The sequence below is a fragment of the Vespa velutina genome, chromosome 9 (genome assembly GCF_912470025.1).
Source record: "Vespa velutina chromosome 9, iVesVel2.1, whole genome shotgun sequence".
NCBI classification, from domain to species: Eukaryota; Metazoa; Arthropoda; class Insecta; order Hymenoptera; family Vespidae; genus Vespa; species Vespa velutina.
This window is the reverse complement of record NC_062196.1, coordinates 2,273,833-2,293,128: the sequence shown is the minus strand read 5'-3', so window position 1 is coordinate 2,293,128 and position 19,296 is coordinate 2,273,833. Positions and strand designations below refer to the sequence as shown.

Here is a 19,296-nt window from a genome sequence, read left to right as displayed (position 1 = left end):
GCGAGAGGAAGAAGAAGAGGAAAAGAGAGAAAGAGAGAGAGAGAGAGAGAGAAGAGAGAAATACAGGGAAGAACAAAAAGTCAACGACCGAGAAAGTGGATGTCGAGTGGGTGCACTTTCGATCGTTCGGAGTGCGTGCCGCGGGGTTATCCGATTAAAAAGGATCTCACGTTCGCTCTATGGATGACCGCTTGCCGTAACGTTCTACGAGATTAATTCAGTGTTTTTTGTTTATACGATCGTTCACGTTAGGTATTAATAATCCAAGTAACTTAAAAATCAATCAAACCTTTCCGAAATCATAGATCGTTAATATTTTTTTAGATTAAATGATAAATTTAATTTCTTTTATATAAATATCGTGTAGATTTTTAATTTGAAATAATCCCTTTGTTAAAGAATATTACATTAATATAACGAATTTTCGATCGGTATGTTGAATAAAAAAAATCGCGTGACAAGAACGACAGGAACAACGGGATTGCGAACGATCGTAGATCGTTTTTAACGAGGGTAGATGTCTTCGATATTCTCGACGGGACGAGCGATCGAAACTTCCGGCTCGACTCATCAGCACGCGTCGCCCCATATTACGGATAACTATTCTTTCCGCTCGTTGCGAATCCCCTATTGTGATCGAAGACCCTCACGTAAACGATACAGTTTTGGAGGGCCCTTTCTATCCCCATTCTGTCTCCCCATTTTTCGTCCCGTAGAAACGGCACCCTACTAGACCATACTTCGCCTTCTTCTCTAACTTCTCTTTCTCTTTCTCTTTCTCTCTTATCTGTCTGTCTGTCTGTATATATATATATATATATATATATATATATATATATATATATATATATATATATATATATTCTTTCCTTCAAGCTATCCTTGTCTCCCCGTTTCCGTCATTGCCAAGCTCGTAGCTCGCACAATATCCCTACGGCTCTCTTAAGGGGGTGGTGGGTAACGTTGAAGGAGAAGAAGAAGGAAAGAGAGAGAATAGAAAAAATAAGCAAGAGAAAGAGTGAGTGAGAGAAAGAGAGAGAAAGAGAGAGAGAGAGAGAGAGAGAGAGAGAGAGAGAAAGAGAAGGTCGGTACAACGAGGGTAACGGAAGAAACGGGGGTGCGAGGAGGAAGGGAGAGAGGAGCCTAGCGTTTCCTTCGATCCCAGTTCCGGATTAAACTTTAATTGATTCAACTCCGTGGTCTGTAGTCAGCGAGGCGCATAGAAGAGGAGGGCATTGGCTCCCTCACCACTAGATCCTGGACCAAGGTAGAACGATCTACCCTTCTCCTCTTTTGCTTCCTCACTCCCTCTCCTACTACCATTCTCCTTCCTTTTAACCTCCTGCATCAGGATGCCCCCATTATTCTCTTCCGCAGTAGCCCGATGCGTCGCAGCGTATCGACTTGGATGGGAAAGTATAATAATAATTGCCGATGAAGAAGAATAAGGAAGAAGAAGAAGTAGAATAAGGAGTAGGAGGAAAACAAGTAGAAGGAGACTGCTCCTAGTGAATAGGATCCACTTAATGCGAAATTTGAGGAGTGTAGTGGTGACGTTACCATCACGATAATGATTTGGAATAAATGTCGGTTCTTGAGGATTGAATCGTTTCAATCGAAAATTGCCGTTTTATAATTGAACTAAAATATCATTATGTCGTTGAGGGACCTGAGAAACTGAGATCGACGAAGTTGAGTCGTTGAGGTACCGAAGGAAGAATTTGTAATAAAAATGACTTTATTCACCTTATAATAATCTTTTATTGTTTTATAGTATAAATAGATTTTTAGAAAGTTAGTTTCGAGAAAAGAGAAATTAAGAAAACTTCAAGAGGTGATTTCAATTTAAAATTTAACCCGAAAAGAAAATTACCCTTTATATGATTTTTTTATGTGTTCTATGTATCTAACATAAATTCTCAAATTAGAATTTTCGAGTTAAAGATCTTCCTTTATAAGTTCATACAAGATCTTAAGAGGAGAACCTATCAAGTAGGTGGGCATCTCTTCTCGAGCGAAATTTATTTGCCAACAACGCTATAACCATATCTACTGGTTCAACGTAGTCGCTGAAGCTCCGCCTATGAAACTTCCCACTCAAGAATCAGCGCTGATTGTGAGAGGTTTCGATGGCAATGCAAGAATAAGGGTAGAACGAGGCAAGGAAGAGGAACATCGATAGGAGATCGAGGAAAGGAGAGTGCCCTGAGCCCTTTTATTTGGGTATAATTGGAAGGACTGCGCATAAAACAAAGGGCAGGCCAGTTTATGGCCAGATCTTTCTCTCTTTACCAGGGAGAAATGCAGAGAAAGGCTTTAATGAACGAAAAAAGGAAACGAAAGATAGAGAAACAGAACGCACGGCTACTGTATACGATATCTTTTTAAAAAAGTCAAGAAGAAAGAGAAAGAGAGAGAAAGAGAAAAATAGAAATGCTACAGGAATCGTGTTACGTCGAGTTCGCAAAATAAGTGAGAAAGAGCTGAGAGTTGGTTAAGTCAGTTCCTACTTTTTATGCTTTCTCGTGACCTTTCGTCCTTTTCACCTCTATCTCTATCTTTTTTTTCTACCTTCTTTGCTGTTCATTTCTCTTTTACCACGTTCTTCATTATCATTGAAAAGAGCAAACGAAAGAGAAAGAGAGGAAGGGAGATAGGAGTTTGTAAAGAAAGAAGAGAGAAGAACGACTATGACCGGGTTAGTCATCGTCAAAAATTATTGGATTTTACAGTTAACAAGAAAATTATATTCGAAATTGGGTAGGTAATCGTGCGGGACATCTCTCGTGGGTTGTAGTCATACGACGTGCGTCTCCCTCTTTTAATCGTGTTTCCCTTGCATGGCATCTACCGAGTTCTCGCGTAAAAGCTTATCGATCGGTTTGGCTTTTTTAAGATATTGGATTATACGTGACAAATATCGATGTATCAATTTTTTCATTCTTGAACATATAAACGATTCGTTTGAATTTACATCGATATTCAAAACTTATAAATCTGCCTATTCGACATACTTTAAGTGACAAACGAAAAAGAAGAAAAATATTTCCTTTTTTTTTTATATTTTTCAATTATAAAACCAGCATATCTGAAAGCGATATAAACTGAGAGATCAAGATGGAAGAGTCCTCGGCGGAGGAAACCTTGTGAAAATTCACGAAAGATGGTAGGAGTGGAGCCAGCCGAAGAAAAGACGCAATGGGGGTTCGAAGCATTTCAAATTTAAGGGGGTGGTTATGCGGGACTATAAAGCCACGCGACCGGAGACGCCTGGCAGGCGCGTCGCGGCGCCGGGAACGTTAGGTCTTCCGTCGCAGCAGGAATAACTAAGTTTTCGCTTCGCGATTCTCCTCCCGTCGACGAGGAGGACTACGACGACTACGACGACTACGACAACGAAAACGACGATGAAAACGACGGCGATAGCGAAACACGATGGCCTCTTCTCCTACACTTATGTGTCCGGATGCACGTTGCAATAGCATTGGTCCGGGTCACAGGCCATTAAGCCTCAGGTTCACCACAATAAGGGCCGGTGTTCCGCTTCGGGTAGCGGCTAACCGCTATTATCGAGCCAATGAGCCAGGATCACTGATTCACTGGGATTTTCCCATTTCTCGAATGTAGAAATTCGAGCCACCCCTAAACATTCGATCCTTCAGATAGGGTATTGCTATGACTTTTTAATGTGTCTTTTATAACTTTTTCATTCAGAGATCTTTCTTCGATTAAAAAGAATTATAATTTGCAAGAGATTTAATAAAAAAGAAAAGAAAAAAGAATGTATTCTTTAAAGATATAATTACATTGGAGATATTAGAAATAACAAAAGAAATGATTATGCTTATAGAATATGAAAAATGAAAATATGTAAGGGATCAGCTTTTGTTCCAGTACAATGCTTTTATGGAGAAGTAACGAGTTATTTTTACTTCGAATCGATCTTCCGAACAGATATACGATCGATTGAGAATCTATCCCAATTTCTGGGCTAACGGAAACTAAACCGCGTTCGCATTCATAGCCTAGAAATTCGGAAACGTGGCTTCTTCCGGGTCACTCGTTGCGCTATTTCCGCGATTCGTCGTGACGATATATGAGAGTCTCTCTGAGGTCACGCGAATTTCTCTCCTTTATTGCATCAAGAATTTGATGAAGGCTGCTACCATCGTCGAGGTTGAAACGAGAGGAAATCCGCGCGTATGCCAGAAGAGAAAACGAGAGAGAAAGAGAGACAGAAGGAGGGAGAAAGGGATGAGAAAGAGGGGTTGAGAGGATGGCCGGAGTATATTACCGGCGTTACGGTAGTAGCGACCCGGCTGTAGCTATAATCTGTTTATAAAACAATTTGCGGACCAAGTGATGCGTGAGATACAATATATCTGCAAACATTGTTAGCATCAGACCGATGAGGATTGCATAGGTAAGGGTGGTGGAGAACGATGTTGGGTAGGACCGACCCTTTTCTGAGAATGGTCGATGTTGAGCGAAAATCGCGACGTCCTCTGATTCATCGTGATCTAATAAAGTGACAAGGATCTCGAATCTCGATTGCTCCTCCCGACGTGATCGGCCACGTCAAACGTTTTCCATTAAGGTTTCAAGTTTTTTATTTCTTGCTCTTGGTGATGTCCTCTCAATCGTAAATTTTTTAAAGAGATAAATTAACTTTCGTTTTTAAAGATTAAAAATATATTCCTGAAAATAATCAATCGATTAAAAACGTTTAGAATTTCTAATGTATTCTAACTAAAGAGAAGAAGTACGAGTTTTAGTTTGTTAATTATCTCCACCGATTTAATATCGATTTTTCTTTCGAACTTAAACCCAACGATGAGCAATAAGTCTTTCTCGTTGCCGGTGAAGTCGATTGCATTGGAACGTAGTGAGAAAAAGTTAATTTCGTTTTGCCGACGTTTATTCCGAAAAGTGGTTCTTGGAAGAGCGACAGAAGGTGTACGTTTAAATACAGTCCTGATGTGCGAGCAGCACTGACGGCGAAATGAGAGATAGAGAAAGGGAAAGAGAAAAAATTAAAAAAGAAAAAGAGAAGATAGAAGATAGATAGTGGAAGAAAGAGAAAGAGAAAAGAAAGAAAGGAAAAGAGACGACGTAGACGATACTTCACCGATAGCAACGTTCGAAAGAACTTGAAAAGCTCGTTTTCTCGAGCCTGCTCGCGTATCCGGCCGTTTTAATTAATCGGATTCGAGATTTCGTTATTGCCACCGATTAGCTTACGTACCAGTGCGCATATTTTTTCGAACGTAAAACGCGTAGTAGAGAAGACTAAAACATCAATTTCATTCCCGCCAGTCCCTATGTACCCTTCTCTCCTCTTCCCTTCCACCCCTTCATCCTTCTCATCCCTCTGGACGATTCACCGTGTCGATGATGGACAAAACGCGCACATCTCTCTCTCTCTCTCTCTTTCTCTCTCTCTTTCTCTCTCTCTCTTTTTCTCTCCCTCTCTATTTCTCTTTCTCTCGCATATTCGTGCGTCCGCGTTTTCAGCAGCTACCTCTCACCAACACTCGGCCATGGAACGAACGTCATCCTTTTGCACGATGCAACGTTACCATCGTTGCTGCAAATGCTGCTAGCTGCTGGCTACATCGGTGTCCTGCGTGATGCTACACTTCACGCAACAGTAATTTCATCGTTATTTTTATAAATTGGATGGCCCGAGGTTTACGCTTCAGGTATCACCGCCCGTCAGATTACAACTTTTTGTAATATTAAAGTTCACCAGAGCTCTCTCTCTCTCTCTCTCCCTTTCCCTCTCTGTCTCTCACACTCTTTTCGTTCGTCCGAATTGCTGTACATATTTTCCCAACTGCGACGGTGACCGTCCGACCGTTTCTCCTCTTCCTCCTTCTTTCTTCGCAGCTTCCATCTCCCTCACTTCGGTCCTCCACTTTTCCGCCATCTGAACGAGCTCCTCTGTCCACGACATAGCTTATCGTTTTGTGTAACTGTAAGCGAGAAAATTATCGCCAGAACTGCTTTCACCCCCAAAGAGTAAACCAGCACGAGACAAACTGTCGTTTGCGAATGAATCCTGGACCCTTTCGCATTTCTTTGCTTTTTTCTTCTTATTGTTTTATTTCTTCTTTCATTCTCTCATCGTCATGTTTTCTCTTTTATTTCTTCTCCTCTACCTCTTTTTCCTTTTCTTCATCAGCTGCGATGGATAGATGATAACAACGCGCGACCCTTTACTCATCGTTTCTTTGTTCGGATTTCACAATGAGTTTTCGGGTCGCAAGTAAAATGCAAATGGACGAACGTCAGCTCGTTAGGACTTTAGGGAGACATGAAAGTTCTTAATAATCGTAATTAAAATATTCTAAATTTTCCATCTTAAATTTATATAACTCTTCACACATATATGTTCGATCTAAATCCTTTTTTTTCTATTTAGAATATCTTATTTATTAGTGTTATGCTATCTGCATGAGATATATGTAGGTAGATAACATTTATTTCAATATTATAAAAATAGTACCAATTCATTGCACGCAGAGATAAAAATATAGAGATAATAGACATAAAAATGGAAAAGAGAATTAATGTAAAAAAGAAAAAGGGAGAGAGAGAGAGAGAGAGAGAGAGAGAGAGAGAGAGAGAGAAAGAATCTTCGTTTCTCTTAAAGTAAGTAGGTTTTTATTAAAGCTTCCAACACGTAAACGTGCTGCATATCGGGAGAAAACAAAGAATGAATAAGAAAGAGAAAAAATATATGAGAGAGCGAGAGAGAGAGAGAGAGAGAGAGAGAGAAAGAGAAAGAGAAAGAGGAAGAGAAAAGAGAGAACTCGTTGCGGAGGTGACGAGGGTAGTTCGTAACAGGGTGGTTCTTTCAGGGGTGTCTAAAGTGGGCAGCTTGGTGACAAAGGGGTTAGCGAGGGCTCCTGTGAACGGTGCGGGTGGGCGGTGGTCGAAAATGGGTGGGGGGTGCCATCGACACGTGACTGCTCGTGTCGCCGTAGGAGGGCTAACCTATAGAAAAAGAATGGGCTTATATGTACGTACGTGAACGCACGTCCGACCATTCGCTTTGAGAAAAAAAGATCCAAAGAAATTGACGGACGATCTGCCAGCGAGAAATGAATTATCGCTTGGCTTTGTAACATCGTTGGTTATTATCTACTGGCACAATTTTTCTGCCTCGAATCAGATTATGATGTGAAACTTTAGCTAATTTTAAGATCAGCAAGATAACTTCATCGTAAAATTTTGTTCAATAAATCAAAGATTTAAATGCATCTTAGGTATTATTTTTTGATTTTATTATAAATTATCAATTTAAATAAAAATTGATATTTCTTTGAAGAAGAAAGTTATTTTGATAATTCTTATGATCATAAATTGACATTATACTTTTGTAAGAAAATTATATTATTGATATAAAGAAGGAAAGAGAGAAAATCGGATACACAATGACTTTAGATAGGTCGAGGGTGGACGAGGAAATCTCAGTGGATTGAGTCGTCGTCGTCGATCTACGAGAAAGGCAACGTGTATCAAATCGCGCATTATAATTGGACGAGCAGCGCTTATGGGCGATCCGCACGTGCCGGGACGTTGTGCGATCACAGTAAGACCTGCTGGTATATTATTCCTATGGAATCATAACTCTAATTCTCGATATCGAATCGAATTACACGGCGATTGTTATGGGAGTTTTGCTCGAACGTCGAGTGAGAGAACAAGAATGCGTTTTAGGGTAGTAGGTTGACTTTGCTTTGATATGGATCGACTATTTCGAATATAAAGAAAAGCTCTTCAAGATAGAGGAAAACATTGTTATTGGAAATGATCGTATAAATAATATAATTAATAATTCTTCTTATCTAATTTTACAAAACATCTTTTACACATTTAATATTTTGTTAAAGTTTCTCTTATAAAAAGGTATTTTAATATATTTTGTATCAACTTCGGACTTGTTATCGAAACCACTGGAACAAAGTTAAAGAAAACATCTTTCGTCTAATTTTAAGCAATAACGTCGTCGATGTTGGCGGGGCTTAAGTAAAGTATCTTATTGTTACTATCTCTCTCTCTATCTTTCTCTCTCCGCTCTCTTTCTCTCTCTCTTCTCTTTTCCTCTCCTCTCTCTCTTTATCTCTCCTTTCTTTTTCTCATTCATTCTTTTTTTCTCAGAAACGCCCACGTAATGGAATAATTAGAAAAAAAAGAAAAAGAAAGGTAGTAGGAAAGCAAGGTTATTAAAATGCGACGAAGAGGAAAAAAAAGCTGATCGGCTGTCCAACGAGGCGCGTGTCGAACTGTACGACGTTGGCGTAGTGATAGTGATGGTGATGGTGATGGTAGCGGTGACGGCCGATTCTCACCCCGTTAACGCGCGCCAACCCTAAACGTTTAAACGACATTACGCACGCTGCTTGGCTCGCTCGGCTCGCTTGTCTCGCATCGGCCGTCGCTTGGCGCGTGGGACAATCGTGTGCAAACTGGATCGATCGACGAACGGGCATGCCACGCTCACGATTTGCATTTAGTAATGATGTTCGTCTTCCTCCTCGGCACATTCTGTACCGACTTGCGAGTATCTCGCACATACATGGCCGATCGATTGCTCCGAATCTCGAATCACATTCTATTAGCATTCTATATTTAGTTGCTTGTTATTTTGTTTGAATGGGAAATAAGGAGAAGGATAATGTGAGAAATATCCTAAATGTTATTTCATTTCTAATTGTTTTTGATATAGCATTTATAAAGTAAGTATTTACGTGTTATAATATTTATAGTACCGGTAATGTTTATGTAGTACAAAAGTCAACTATCGAAACTTAATAATCCAATAAAGTTTGCACTTAATTATTTATCTTGGTTACGTTACTCGTACTTTTCACGTCGAAACTCATACTTTTTGATTCGAGGAAATGTCCGCGAACGAAGGTCACTAGGGAGAAAGGAGAAGAAAAAGGATAGGAAAAAGAGATTATGGAAGAACGAAGAAGGAAGAGAAGAGCCGAGCGAAGTGGACAGAGGTAGCAGCAAGTCCACGTAATATAATTCAGTAAGTTTATGACTGGCCTGGGGGAACGATGGTGGTTTGCATATAACCAGGAGGATAAGTTTGCCGCGGGATATACGGGAGAGAAAGAGAGCGTGCGACCGAGTCGGAGGAAGAAGAGAAAGACGAGAAGAGGAGGACATACGGTGGGGAAGAAAGGAGCGAGAGATAGAGAGAGAAAGAGAGAGAGAGAGAGAGAGAGAGAGAAAGAGAGAGAGAGAAGAAAAGAGGGAGAAAGAAGCAAAGAGAGAAAGGGAGGTGAGACAGAGTGGTTGGTTGGCCGTATTTCTTGTCTAGTGAGCTTTACGGTAGCACACTGCGTTATGACCGCGGAATGGATTATCATTTCTCTCTCTCTCTCTCTCTCTCTCTCTCTCTCTCTTTCTCTCTTTCTGTTTTTCCCTGTCTTCATCCCACCCTCCAAGTCCGTCTTTCTTTTCCTCTTTCGCGTCTTTCCTTCCCGCATCCTGACGGTTCCTCTCTCTTCTATAAAGGCATGCAAAGTAGGACGAGAGGAGGAAAAGAGAAGGAAAGACCAAAGACGGGTGAAAAGAGAGTAGGGAGTGAGAAAATGTCGTGGAATTCTCCCCTTTTTCGAAGCTTCTTCCTTTCCTGTATGTTGTTACCAACATGCCTTGGTCTTCTTATAGTACACGAGATAGAGAGATAGGAAGAAGGATACATCTGGATGGAGGTATAAGAGAGAAAAGGGAGAAAAATGGCGATGAAGAAAAGACACTCAGATAGCTTGGCCAGAAAAGATACTGAGATCCTCCGTATACGCGTAACAATACGGGGTGTCTCGATGAAAATGGTCGCGTTTCTCTTTCTCTCTTTATCAGAGTACATTTTTTCTATTTTAATATCGAAGCCATAAGAGAGAAACTCTTTTCATTTGAACGATGTAATTGAAAATGTGCTTTGTATTTATTCAAACCACACAGATGTAGCATCTTTTATATATTTACGATATTTTTCTTTTTTTCTTTTCTTTCTTTTTTTTTTCTTTTTTTACAAAATTATATTCTACAAGTATGATGGTTCTTTTATAAATACATTCGAAACTGATAAAAAAGTGATCCTATACTAAAGTCACGGAAATAATTCTCGATTTTGTTACGATTCCTTTTGATGGAAATGACAGTTTTTATATTTTTGGACATCGATTCTTTATCAGAAAAAGCAAAACGACGAAGCATAACAGATTTTCTTTGAAAAAGCACCCTGTACGTACGTACGTACGTGGAAATAGATACCTGCATGGATTCTCGCTATGCATGTACTTGTAGGAATGTACATAAGCGTACGCGGAACATATGTACATACCTGTATATATACATACGGTCATGATGCTCACATACTCACTCGCATGCGTTATCTGTGTACGGGAGATCACGTACGAGACCGAGACTCACTCTCTCTCTCTCTCTCCCTCTCTCTTTCTCTCTCGTCTTATGTTGCACAACATTGGCCGCCATCATTGGAACAAGCCGGCTGGAATTAATTTGAATGTTTTTTGAGCGGTACGGCCCGGGGAGCTTCTTCTTGCAAGAAACGCCACCGACCTTCGCTCCCAACAAACTCACCCTCCTCGACCCACTCCTATCCTCTCTACAGCCGCATTGCCTTTCTTCCACCATTCCACCCTCTCTCTCTCTTTCTCTCTCTCTCTCTCTCGCTCTCTCTCTTTTTCTCTCTTTCTCTCTTAGCCTCTTTTCCTTTGCGAAACACCGTTGTGAGCCTCTACGGCAACCCCCTGAAGGCTCGTAAATATACACCGATATTGCGTTCGTACTACCCAAGAATATCGCAATTTATTTATTTTTTTTCCCATTCTCTTACTTTCCCCAACATCAATCCGTAACAGTTCTTTGTTTTATTGGCGGACGAAACCAGAGGACCAAGAATAAGTTTTACGAAGATACGAGAGAACAAAAAAAAAGATATTTGAACGATTAGATGCTCATATACTCGAGTATGTAGTAGAAAGAAGTGATCGAGGTCGATGAGAAGGCAGTCTTTAAATTGGATAGAAAAAGATATATTGAACGAGTGTAGTGGTAATGTAATAGTCGTTCCATAAGTTTTAGCAACTTTTCATTTGTAAAATGCAAGAGTTTTTTACTTATAAGATTTTTTTTTCTTCGTTAAGGAAAAACAAACATCGATCATGTATAAAATGAATAGCAAGAACATCGAAGTGAATGTTTTTTAGTTTACCAACGTATGACGCTATATCATTTTATGTTTGGTAGAAAAGCGCAAGCACGGTGGTCTGTATTACTTTCCTCGTTTGTTCGACTATTAACCTCATACTGGTTGAACATTCGACGGTATACAACGACAGTTTTAGTTTTTCATTGCGCAGACATACATGTACTATTTCTTTTTTTCTTTTCCTCACACTCTTGTCTCGTTGCTTATACCAAAATATCAACGACGACACGAACACTATCGTTGCCATCAGGATTGTCGCGAACTGGAGGAGCTAGCATGCATTCGTACACCACCTCACTCACACATGTTTACTCTTATACACATAGAAAATATCGCGGAACTTTATGTACCAGAAGTGATAGGTGCATTTGTTCGTTATTTCGTCGTGTTTTTGTTTTTAGAGGGACTTTATTTACGACCGGATAGCGGAGCCACAAATATGCGACGAGATCGGCCGGCGCGTTTTGTTCGCCGATATTCGCGGTGTTCGTTCCATCGTTCCATCGTTCCATCGTTCCATCGTTCCATCGTTCCAACGTTCGTTCGTTCGTTCGTATGTTCATTCAGTAGTATCACTTCGCAGCACTTTTATATCCACAATAATTTGCGAGGGTGCCCCGACATCATCTACCATGCGCACAGTCGAACGCACACGGCGACGTATCACGCGAACCGCGAGTAATGATAATGAACCGCGGCCCACTGGCTATGGGTCAATTTATCTTTCCTTCTTTCTATCTTTTTTCTTCTTTTTTCTTTTTTTCTTTTTCTTCTTTTTTTTTTTTCTTTTCCTTTCTTTTATTTTTTTAATTTGATGCCGACAAATCCAACGTGAAAGGAAAATGACGTTCGTCGAAATTACCACAAAAAATGGCATTTAACTTGCTTCTATATACAATAAGATGCGTTATCGATATTTCTATAATAAAAAACGATTTTAATTTTACTTTTTACGAATGGATCGATAATAACTATATGAATCTTTTTATGAACTTAGAACGTATATATTTTTAAAAAAGCGAAAGAGAAATATAAAAATTAAAGATTGACTTAAGGATTAAGTAAATTTTCGTACATTTTTATAGTGAATTTATTATCGATTTGATGTATCGAACGAATTTCTCCTGTCTTATGTCATGTTACGCACGATTGAGCCGAAAAGGAAAGCAATTTTTTGCAGCCTCGAACTTTTCAGGAAGGTTGTCGTCGTGTAGCGAAGACGGTTTCGCATAATAAATCTGAGAGATATTTGTTAGGGGTGGATAGGAAGCATTTGTCTATGTTAAGGGGGTAGGAAGGGCGCCGACAACACGAGCGCCTCCATCTATCAGCGACTCCGGCAAACACATCAATCCACGACTCACGCCACGATGGACAATTTTAAGGGTGGGAAAAAAATAAATGTCGATTGGCAAATCGGATCGATGGTACGCTCCCTGGAAGCTCGGAATCCATGATCGTTTATTTGGCTCGAATGATTCGTTAAAACTATCGGTCTGTCCGAGAAACTATACAATATTCCACGAAAAAACAATGTCAAAGATATTTTTTTCAAAATTCTTTTTGAAGAAAAAATGTTTGAAAGTTATACAAAAATAATATAAAATAAAAAATCGATTAAATCGAAGGTTGAGGATAAAAAAATCAATTTTTTAAAAAATTGACACTCAAATAACAATTAAGTAACAGTAAGTACGACAATTTGACTTGATTTCAGAAAGTTAAGAATTTTTACGTAAAATCTTATAAAAATATCGTAAATTCGCACATATAAGTCTCGTAAAAGCGTCGCGAGAAATTTATTAAAATTCCATAACCGTTCAACATGCGGATAAACGCAAATTACAAAAGTATCAGCCGGTGGATTTTGATGATAGGCTGTTGGCCGTTTCGACCGCGAAACCGAGCACAATAGGCAATTTCGCGTTTAGCGAGAGAAGGAAGGAAGAGGGTGGAGTAAGAGAGGGTAGGATAGCGTACGGTTATGCGAGGGTGACCTAACGTAGGAGGAAGGAGGGAACAATATAGGTACTCGCTGTGATCAGCATGTAATTAGGCGGTGGTACGCGGGCAGACACGTGCGGACAATTCATCAAGGGGCCCGAAAGCGTTCCGACCCCTAGGCGCTCAGTTGCCTCGGATCCTCTCAACTACGATGCCATTTACGGGTGTTACAAGTACGAGGCATTTTGCCTAACTTACCTATTATTCCTTGTATGGTATCGCCATCGGCGACGCGTTATTTACGCGTCGCTAAACTAGTAAATAGCGGAAGGTGGAAGAAAGCTTTTTGACGAAAACGAAAACCACTCAAATTCGATCCTGGTATTTCTATTACGTGAAAGTAAGATATATAAAAATATGATAAAATAAATTGTTTCCAATTCTTTATTTGTATCGCAGATAAATAATCTCGTGAATCGACGTATAGTCTTTAGGAATTTCTATGCAAAGTTATAATTGCCATTTATAATGGTACGAACATGAGTCGCTTAACCTAATTATAAGAAGGGGACATGTGAATCTTTGATAAGTGTAATGAAAGTTAGCTAGATTAGAGCTTTCGAGTCACGTCTTTTCACCTTTGCTCTGTTGAAGGACTTTTTGAAATGGGTCAGGTCCGTGTACGATATGCCCAACGTGTGGAGTTGAAAAAGGAATAGGAAGAGAAGGAGGAGGAGGAGGAGGAGGAAGAGGGTGTGCACGCATGCTCCTAACCACGTGGGTGTGTGCGTAGGTAACCGTTCTCTTGTCTGCCAGCGTTAGTGGCGGCGGGTTGCTATAGAGACGCCTAGCAAAAGGGAACATAATGGCGGAGAGAGAGAGAGGGAGAGAGTAAGAGAGGAAGAGGAGAGGGACTCGTATACGGAGATAGTAGAGGGCAGGGAAAGGGGAGGAAAGGGCTGCAAAGTGGCGGATATGTAGGAGCGTAGGTAGGCAACCTCGGAAACTCTCTGTCCGCTTCTCTTCTCACCTCTGCCAGATAGAGATGAGAATCGATCGTTCTTGAAGCATTTACTGAGCAGAATCTTTGAAGATATCCAAACAAGTTTTATGTATTGACGATTGAGACTTCTCAATATTAGAACTTAATGGACGTCATTTCGTAAACTTAATTTCGTAAACTTTTTCAACTATTATTGCTTTTATAAATTAGGGTATTTCAAACGTGTCGATGAGAATTTGTAATCTTTTTTTTTTTTTTTTTTTATATAATTATGAAAAGTCATGAATCCTCCACTAAAGATATCAATTATATTCTTTATTTCCTATTTATATTCTTTTTATTTTCTCATTGGTATCGATTCGACAACGTTCGTTGAAACTTCAAAGGGAGTTCAGGAATGCGCATAATCGTGTGAAATTAACAGCGTTAGCGAGGAACAAGTAGTGGGAACACAGGAATCATCCCTCTTCTCACCTTCGGTCTACTCGTATCGGGAGTGCCGATAAGTAGGTATGCCATCGACACTCGTGGGTGGCCTCGTTATGGCGGTTACATCCGTAACGAGTCATTATATAGCTTCAGAGAGCATGCTTGTTCCTTCCTTGCTCCTTTCCAACCCTATTTTCTTCCCCTCGCCTTTTCCTTATTCTCCCATCGTGTTTCATTCGTCCCCATACTTCTCTTTATCCCTTCTCCCTTATTTTACTCACCTTAGATACTTCGTTGGCGTTGCTCATACGTGCTAACCCTCTTCAAACGAGCGATATTAAAATGCCGGGAATACTTCCTTTAAGCCATCGCCCGACGTGTCTGTTATACACGATTTACGCGGTAGGTTCTTTCTCTGTGAACATAAAGATGACGTAAATGCTTCGAATATCGCGCCAAAGCCATTCTTTTTTCTTTTCTTGTTTCGTTGGAAAAGAATTTTAATAAAAATGAAATTTTCTCAAAATTTCAAATGTTAAGATGTAGAATTTATAAATTATTTTAATGATCCTTCGGATAAGTGTGCAATTGAATTTACTTTACGACGATTATAAGTTTTAATATTTCTTACTGAAAGTGATAGATATCCTTCTTCATCGAAGCATGCCATTCAAATATTTAGCCGAAATAAAACAATAACGAGGTTTTTGTGGCGAGCACGTTAGTTAGGAAATTCTAAAAGTTGGTAACGTCTAAGGAGATTTTCGAAGCTGTCATGCTTCCCACAAGGATTTTCTTATCAAAACCTTCTCCTCGTCTTCGTATCTGTGGTAGTCATTTTTGTGATAAAGCAAAATAACTCAATTAAAGAATTTCCATGAATTTAGCGTTTGCCAAGGGGGATACATATTTATGATTTGATCGTCCTCGTGCGAGAAATTTGAATCGAATCAGCGAACTGAGAGTGTTCGCTTTCAAGTCTACCCCCTTTTCTTCTTCGTTCATTTTCTGTCTTTATTTTTCTTTCCTTCTTACCGATCGAAGAATGTGCCGAACGAGTTTCGTTCGAGCGACGACGAACTGCAAAGAAGTTTCACGCCGCTTTGAAATATTTCTTCTTTAAACGGATTATTCTTCGGGTCGCATGAATCCAATGCGGACATTATCGGAATTTTTTTTCTTTTTTTTTTTTTTTTTTTTTTATAGATATTATCGAGTCATCGTAAGACCGTGAATATTTCGTAATGTAATGTTTGAAATAAAATCAAAAAGAGAAAGAAAAAGAAACCATGAAAGCTCATTCGGTAGATAATCGAAGAATTTTTTTCTACATATTATTCATATAACATTAATATTCAAGTGACTCTTTTTATCGACCGATAAATTTGTTTGTAATATTAGTATTTAAAAGTATATGCGTTTACGCGTTATATAAAAGAGATAATCAAAAGTATTATGAAAAAAATGTCAACGGTAGAGAGATGTAATCGTTAATTTCACCGTCTATTTCTCCTTTCTAATTTTCGACGATGCCATTTATTTATATTATTTATATATCTCTCTGTCAAAAGGAACAAAACTCTTCGCGTTACTCGGGAAGACAATGTGGGTAATTCACTAGCAAGTTGGTCACAATGTAAGAAAAAAGAAGAGAAACACATGGAATGATAGAAAAGAAAGTAAAAAGATAGGAAATAAAGAGAGACAAGCGTGTAGAGAGATAGATTGTAGGTGGACGAAGGAAAGGTGGAATGGGAGGAGGGAAGGATAGAGGAAGAAACGAAAGAAGATTCTAGAACGATCAAAGGGACAGCGGCAAAGGTGCTCCTTCTTTCAACCGTGTCTCCACTTTTACTCAATGTAACAAATTAGAAAAAATAAAAAGAAGGAAAAAGAGGAAAAAAAGGGGGAGGAGGGGGAAAAAAAGAAAAATAACGTTGGTCCCTTTTGACGCTTTACTCTGGCACATCTCATCGCAATTGGGCTTGTTGGATAGAAAATTCTAACCTTCGAAGAGCGTTTTTTCTTTTCCTCCTTCACTCTTGGTTCCTCTCTCCAAGCTCCTTCACTTTCAGCAGCTAGCTCCTCGACACGTCAAGCAAGAATGGAAAGAGGTAACGCGTTTCTCTCGAGAGGCTGCAACGAGACGATTCCAGGGCGTGGCGTGTACCTACCTACGTGAGAGGTAATTACCCCGTCCTTAGTCTAGCCTGTATACGTTCGTGAAAAATATGAGACGGCGACGGCTGGTTAGAATGAGAGAAAAAGAAAGAGAAAGAGAGAGAGAGAGAGAGAGAGAGAAAAAAAGAGATACCGAGAGGAAGAACTTTGTTGAAAATGGGCGAGCAGAAACACTGCACACCGACCATCGTCTTTCTCTGAAAGAAGAGGGTCGTCCTTCCTCCTTCTCTTTCTCCTCCTCCACTCCTTCCTCCATCAACTCTGAACTTCTCCACCTCCGGCTCGCGCTTTACGAGGGTTCAAGCGGATATGGAGTACCGACGCTGGGTGATAGGGATGGGTAAAGGGGGAAAAAAAGATGGCGCGACGAGGGAGCGAAAGGGTCAGAAAGAAAAGGGAGAGAGAGATGGAGGTTGAAAACGCTAAGAAAAGTAGAAGCGGATAAAGGAAAAGGACAACGGAGAAACGAATGGAAGAGAAGAATTTCTCTCTTTCTCTTTCTCTCTCTTTCTCTTTTCTTCTTCTTTCTTTCTCTCTTTCACGTTTTCTTTCTCTTTCTATATTTCTCTCCCTGGCACTCTCCGTCTGAGAGACCGGCAGCAACGGCGGCAGCAGAAGCAGCGCCAGCGGTTGGATTTCATTTCGTCTTGTCGCTTTGATGTCCCTGATGCGTGCTGCTAGCCCGCTTCTGCCTTTTTAACAAACTCATCTCCTCGGTGGCCCTTAATCTCCGTCTTTCGTACCCTCTATTCACCCATCTTTTCTTTCTCTTTCACGGCAGTCAACTTCCTACGCGTCATCCAGTGTGTGCGCGTCTTTCTTTCCTTCTCTTTTTCTATCCTTCTCTTTCTCTGTCTCTCTTTCTCTCTCTCTCTCTCTCTTTTTCTCTCCATACTTACATGTGCGCGTACCTATGCCACAAACTACAACGTCTTTATATATGTAACTGCAAATATCCGAGCAGGACGCGTGTTACGCCATTTATGAGCCCTTGACTCGCGCCGTTTCCGCACGAATCCTCGTGCTTCGCTTTCCTGGATTAGTTCTCTTTTCCTTTTTTTCGTATTCTTCATCCTTTTATCTTTCCTTCAACGGCACTGTTTTCTTTTCTTCTATTGGCTCAAAGTAAATTACCATCCCCGAGGATTTCTTTATCGTGGAAGGGAAGAGACAGGTATACTGTTCGAAAATCAAAAGATACCGTAGGATTTGAATACGTCGATATAGAATACAGTACGAGCAGGTTAAAATAAACTCTCTATTGCATCGTTCTGATCATGAATAATATTCATTCGATTACACAGATAATTATGTGATTTCAGAATTGATTTATGACACGGACATACCTCGATATCATTCGTGATCTTTCCATTTGACAATTGATGAATATTTTGTTATACTTATCATTATTATCTATCGGTACGCATGAATAAAAACATTCAAAACGTTTGAGTCCTATTCCAAGTTTATTGTTCATCACACTCTCTCTTTTTCGCCTAACGATTATTATCCGACTTTATTATTTCATAATGATCAGCGTTTCCCGAACGTTCACGGAAAAGGGTCACATTCGTGTCGAAGGCAAGTGAAATCAAGTTTCTTTCGGGTCGAACAACCCCTCTATCCCTTAGATTGTCGTAAATCGTTCTATGACCGTAACGCGCCAAAGGGACGAGCGTTTTAACGCGCTTCTCCGCTTGGACGTAAGGTACATTCTAGAGAGAGAGAGAGAGAGAGAGAGAAAGAGAGAACGAGAGAGAAAGAGACAGAGAGAAACTGAAAAAAAGGGTGTCGTAAAAAGGGATCGAAGAGGAGAGATGAAGCTATGAGCATAGGGTGAAAAAATGTAGAATCGTAGTTTACGTTTGATATCGAAGGAATATTCCTGTTCATATCTGACTATAATATATATATATATATAATATATATACACGTGCAGAATGGGACAAATAGAACCATATAAGCTATTTACTTCGAAATCGCTAGTATTAATGATTAATGTTCCCAGAAAATGAAACAAGATACGAAAGTTGATTATTTTATGACTAAAACACATTTAAAGTATCCCGTGTTTAAATAAAATTATCCCACTTTCTTTAGAATTATTAATAATTGCACAAATTTATGTACTATTTAAAACAAAAATTGCTAATATATATTACATTTAAAAGAAAGTAAAATCTCCTATCAAATAATTAATCAACATCTTATGTAATATAGAAAAAGAAAAGAAAAAACAATTCAATTAGAAATCTATATCTATTAGATTCATCAAAAACAGATTGTAACACTTTATTTGGTCTACTGTTACGTATATATATATAATAGATGTTGGTAAAGGTGTATAAAGATATTCGTGTGGGAGCTACCGCGTGCGAGTCGTCCTATCACCGCGTTATTAGCATGGAGGAGAAAGCGTTTTCTGGGTCCATCGATATACATATAGACGGTCTGTACTGGCATCGAGCTAGGGGTTAGC

The 19,296-nt window shown here is 39.6% G+C and overlaps 1 protein-coding gene across 3 annotated transcripts in view; it reads left to right on the top strand.

Annotated features, from left to right (window-relative positions):
• Positions 1–19,296, top strand: part of LOC124951677 (ankyrin repeat and SAM domain-containing protein 1A-like) — a 121,638-nt gene that overhangs the window by 97,427 nt on the left and 4,915 nt on the right. The window contains exon 19 of one of the 3 annotated variants that reach the window (XM_047500442.1): positions 5,515–5,618. The exons of the other annotated variants lie outside the window; for them this stretch is intronic. Coding sequence (XP_047356398.1) covers positions 5,515–5,603 — 89 coding nt within the window. The 3' untranslated portion in view covers positions 5,604–5,618. Of the gene's footprint in view, positions 1–5,514; positions 5,619–19,296 lie in introns of those variants that run through there. 3 annotated transcript variants of the gene reach the window in all.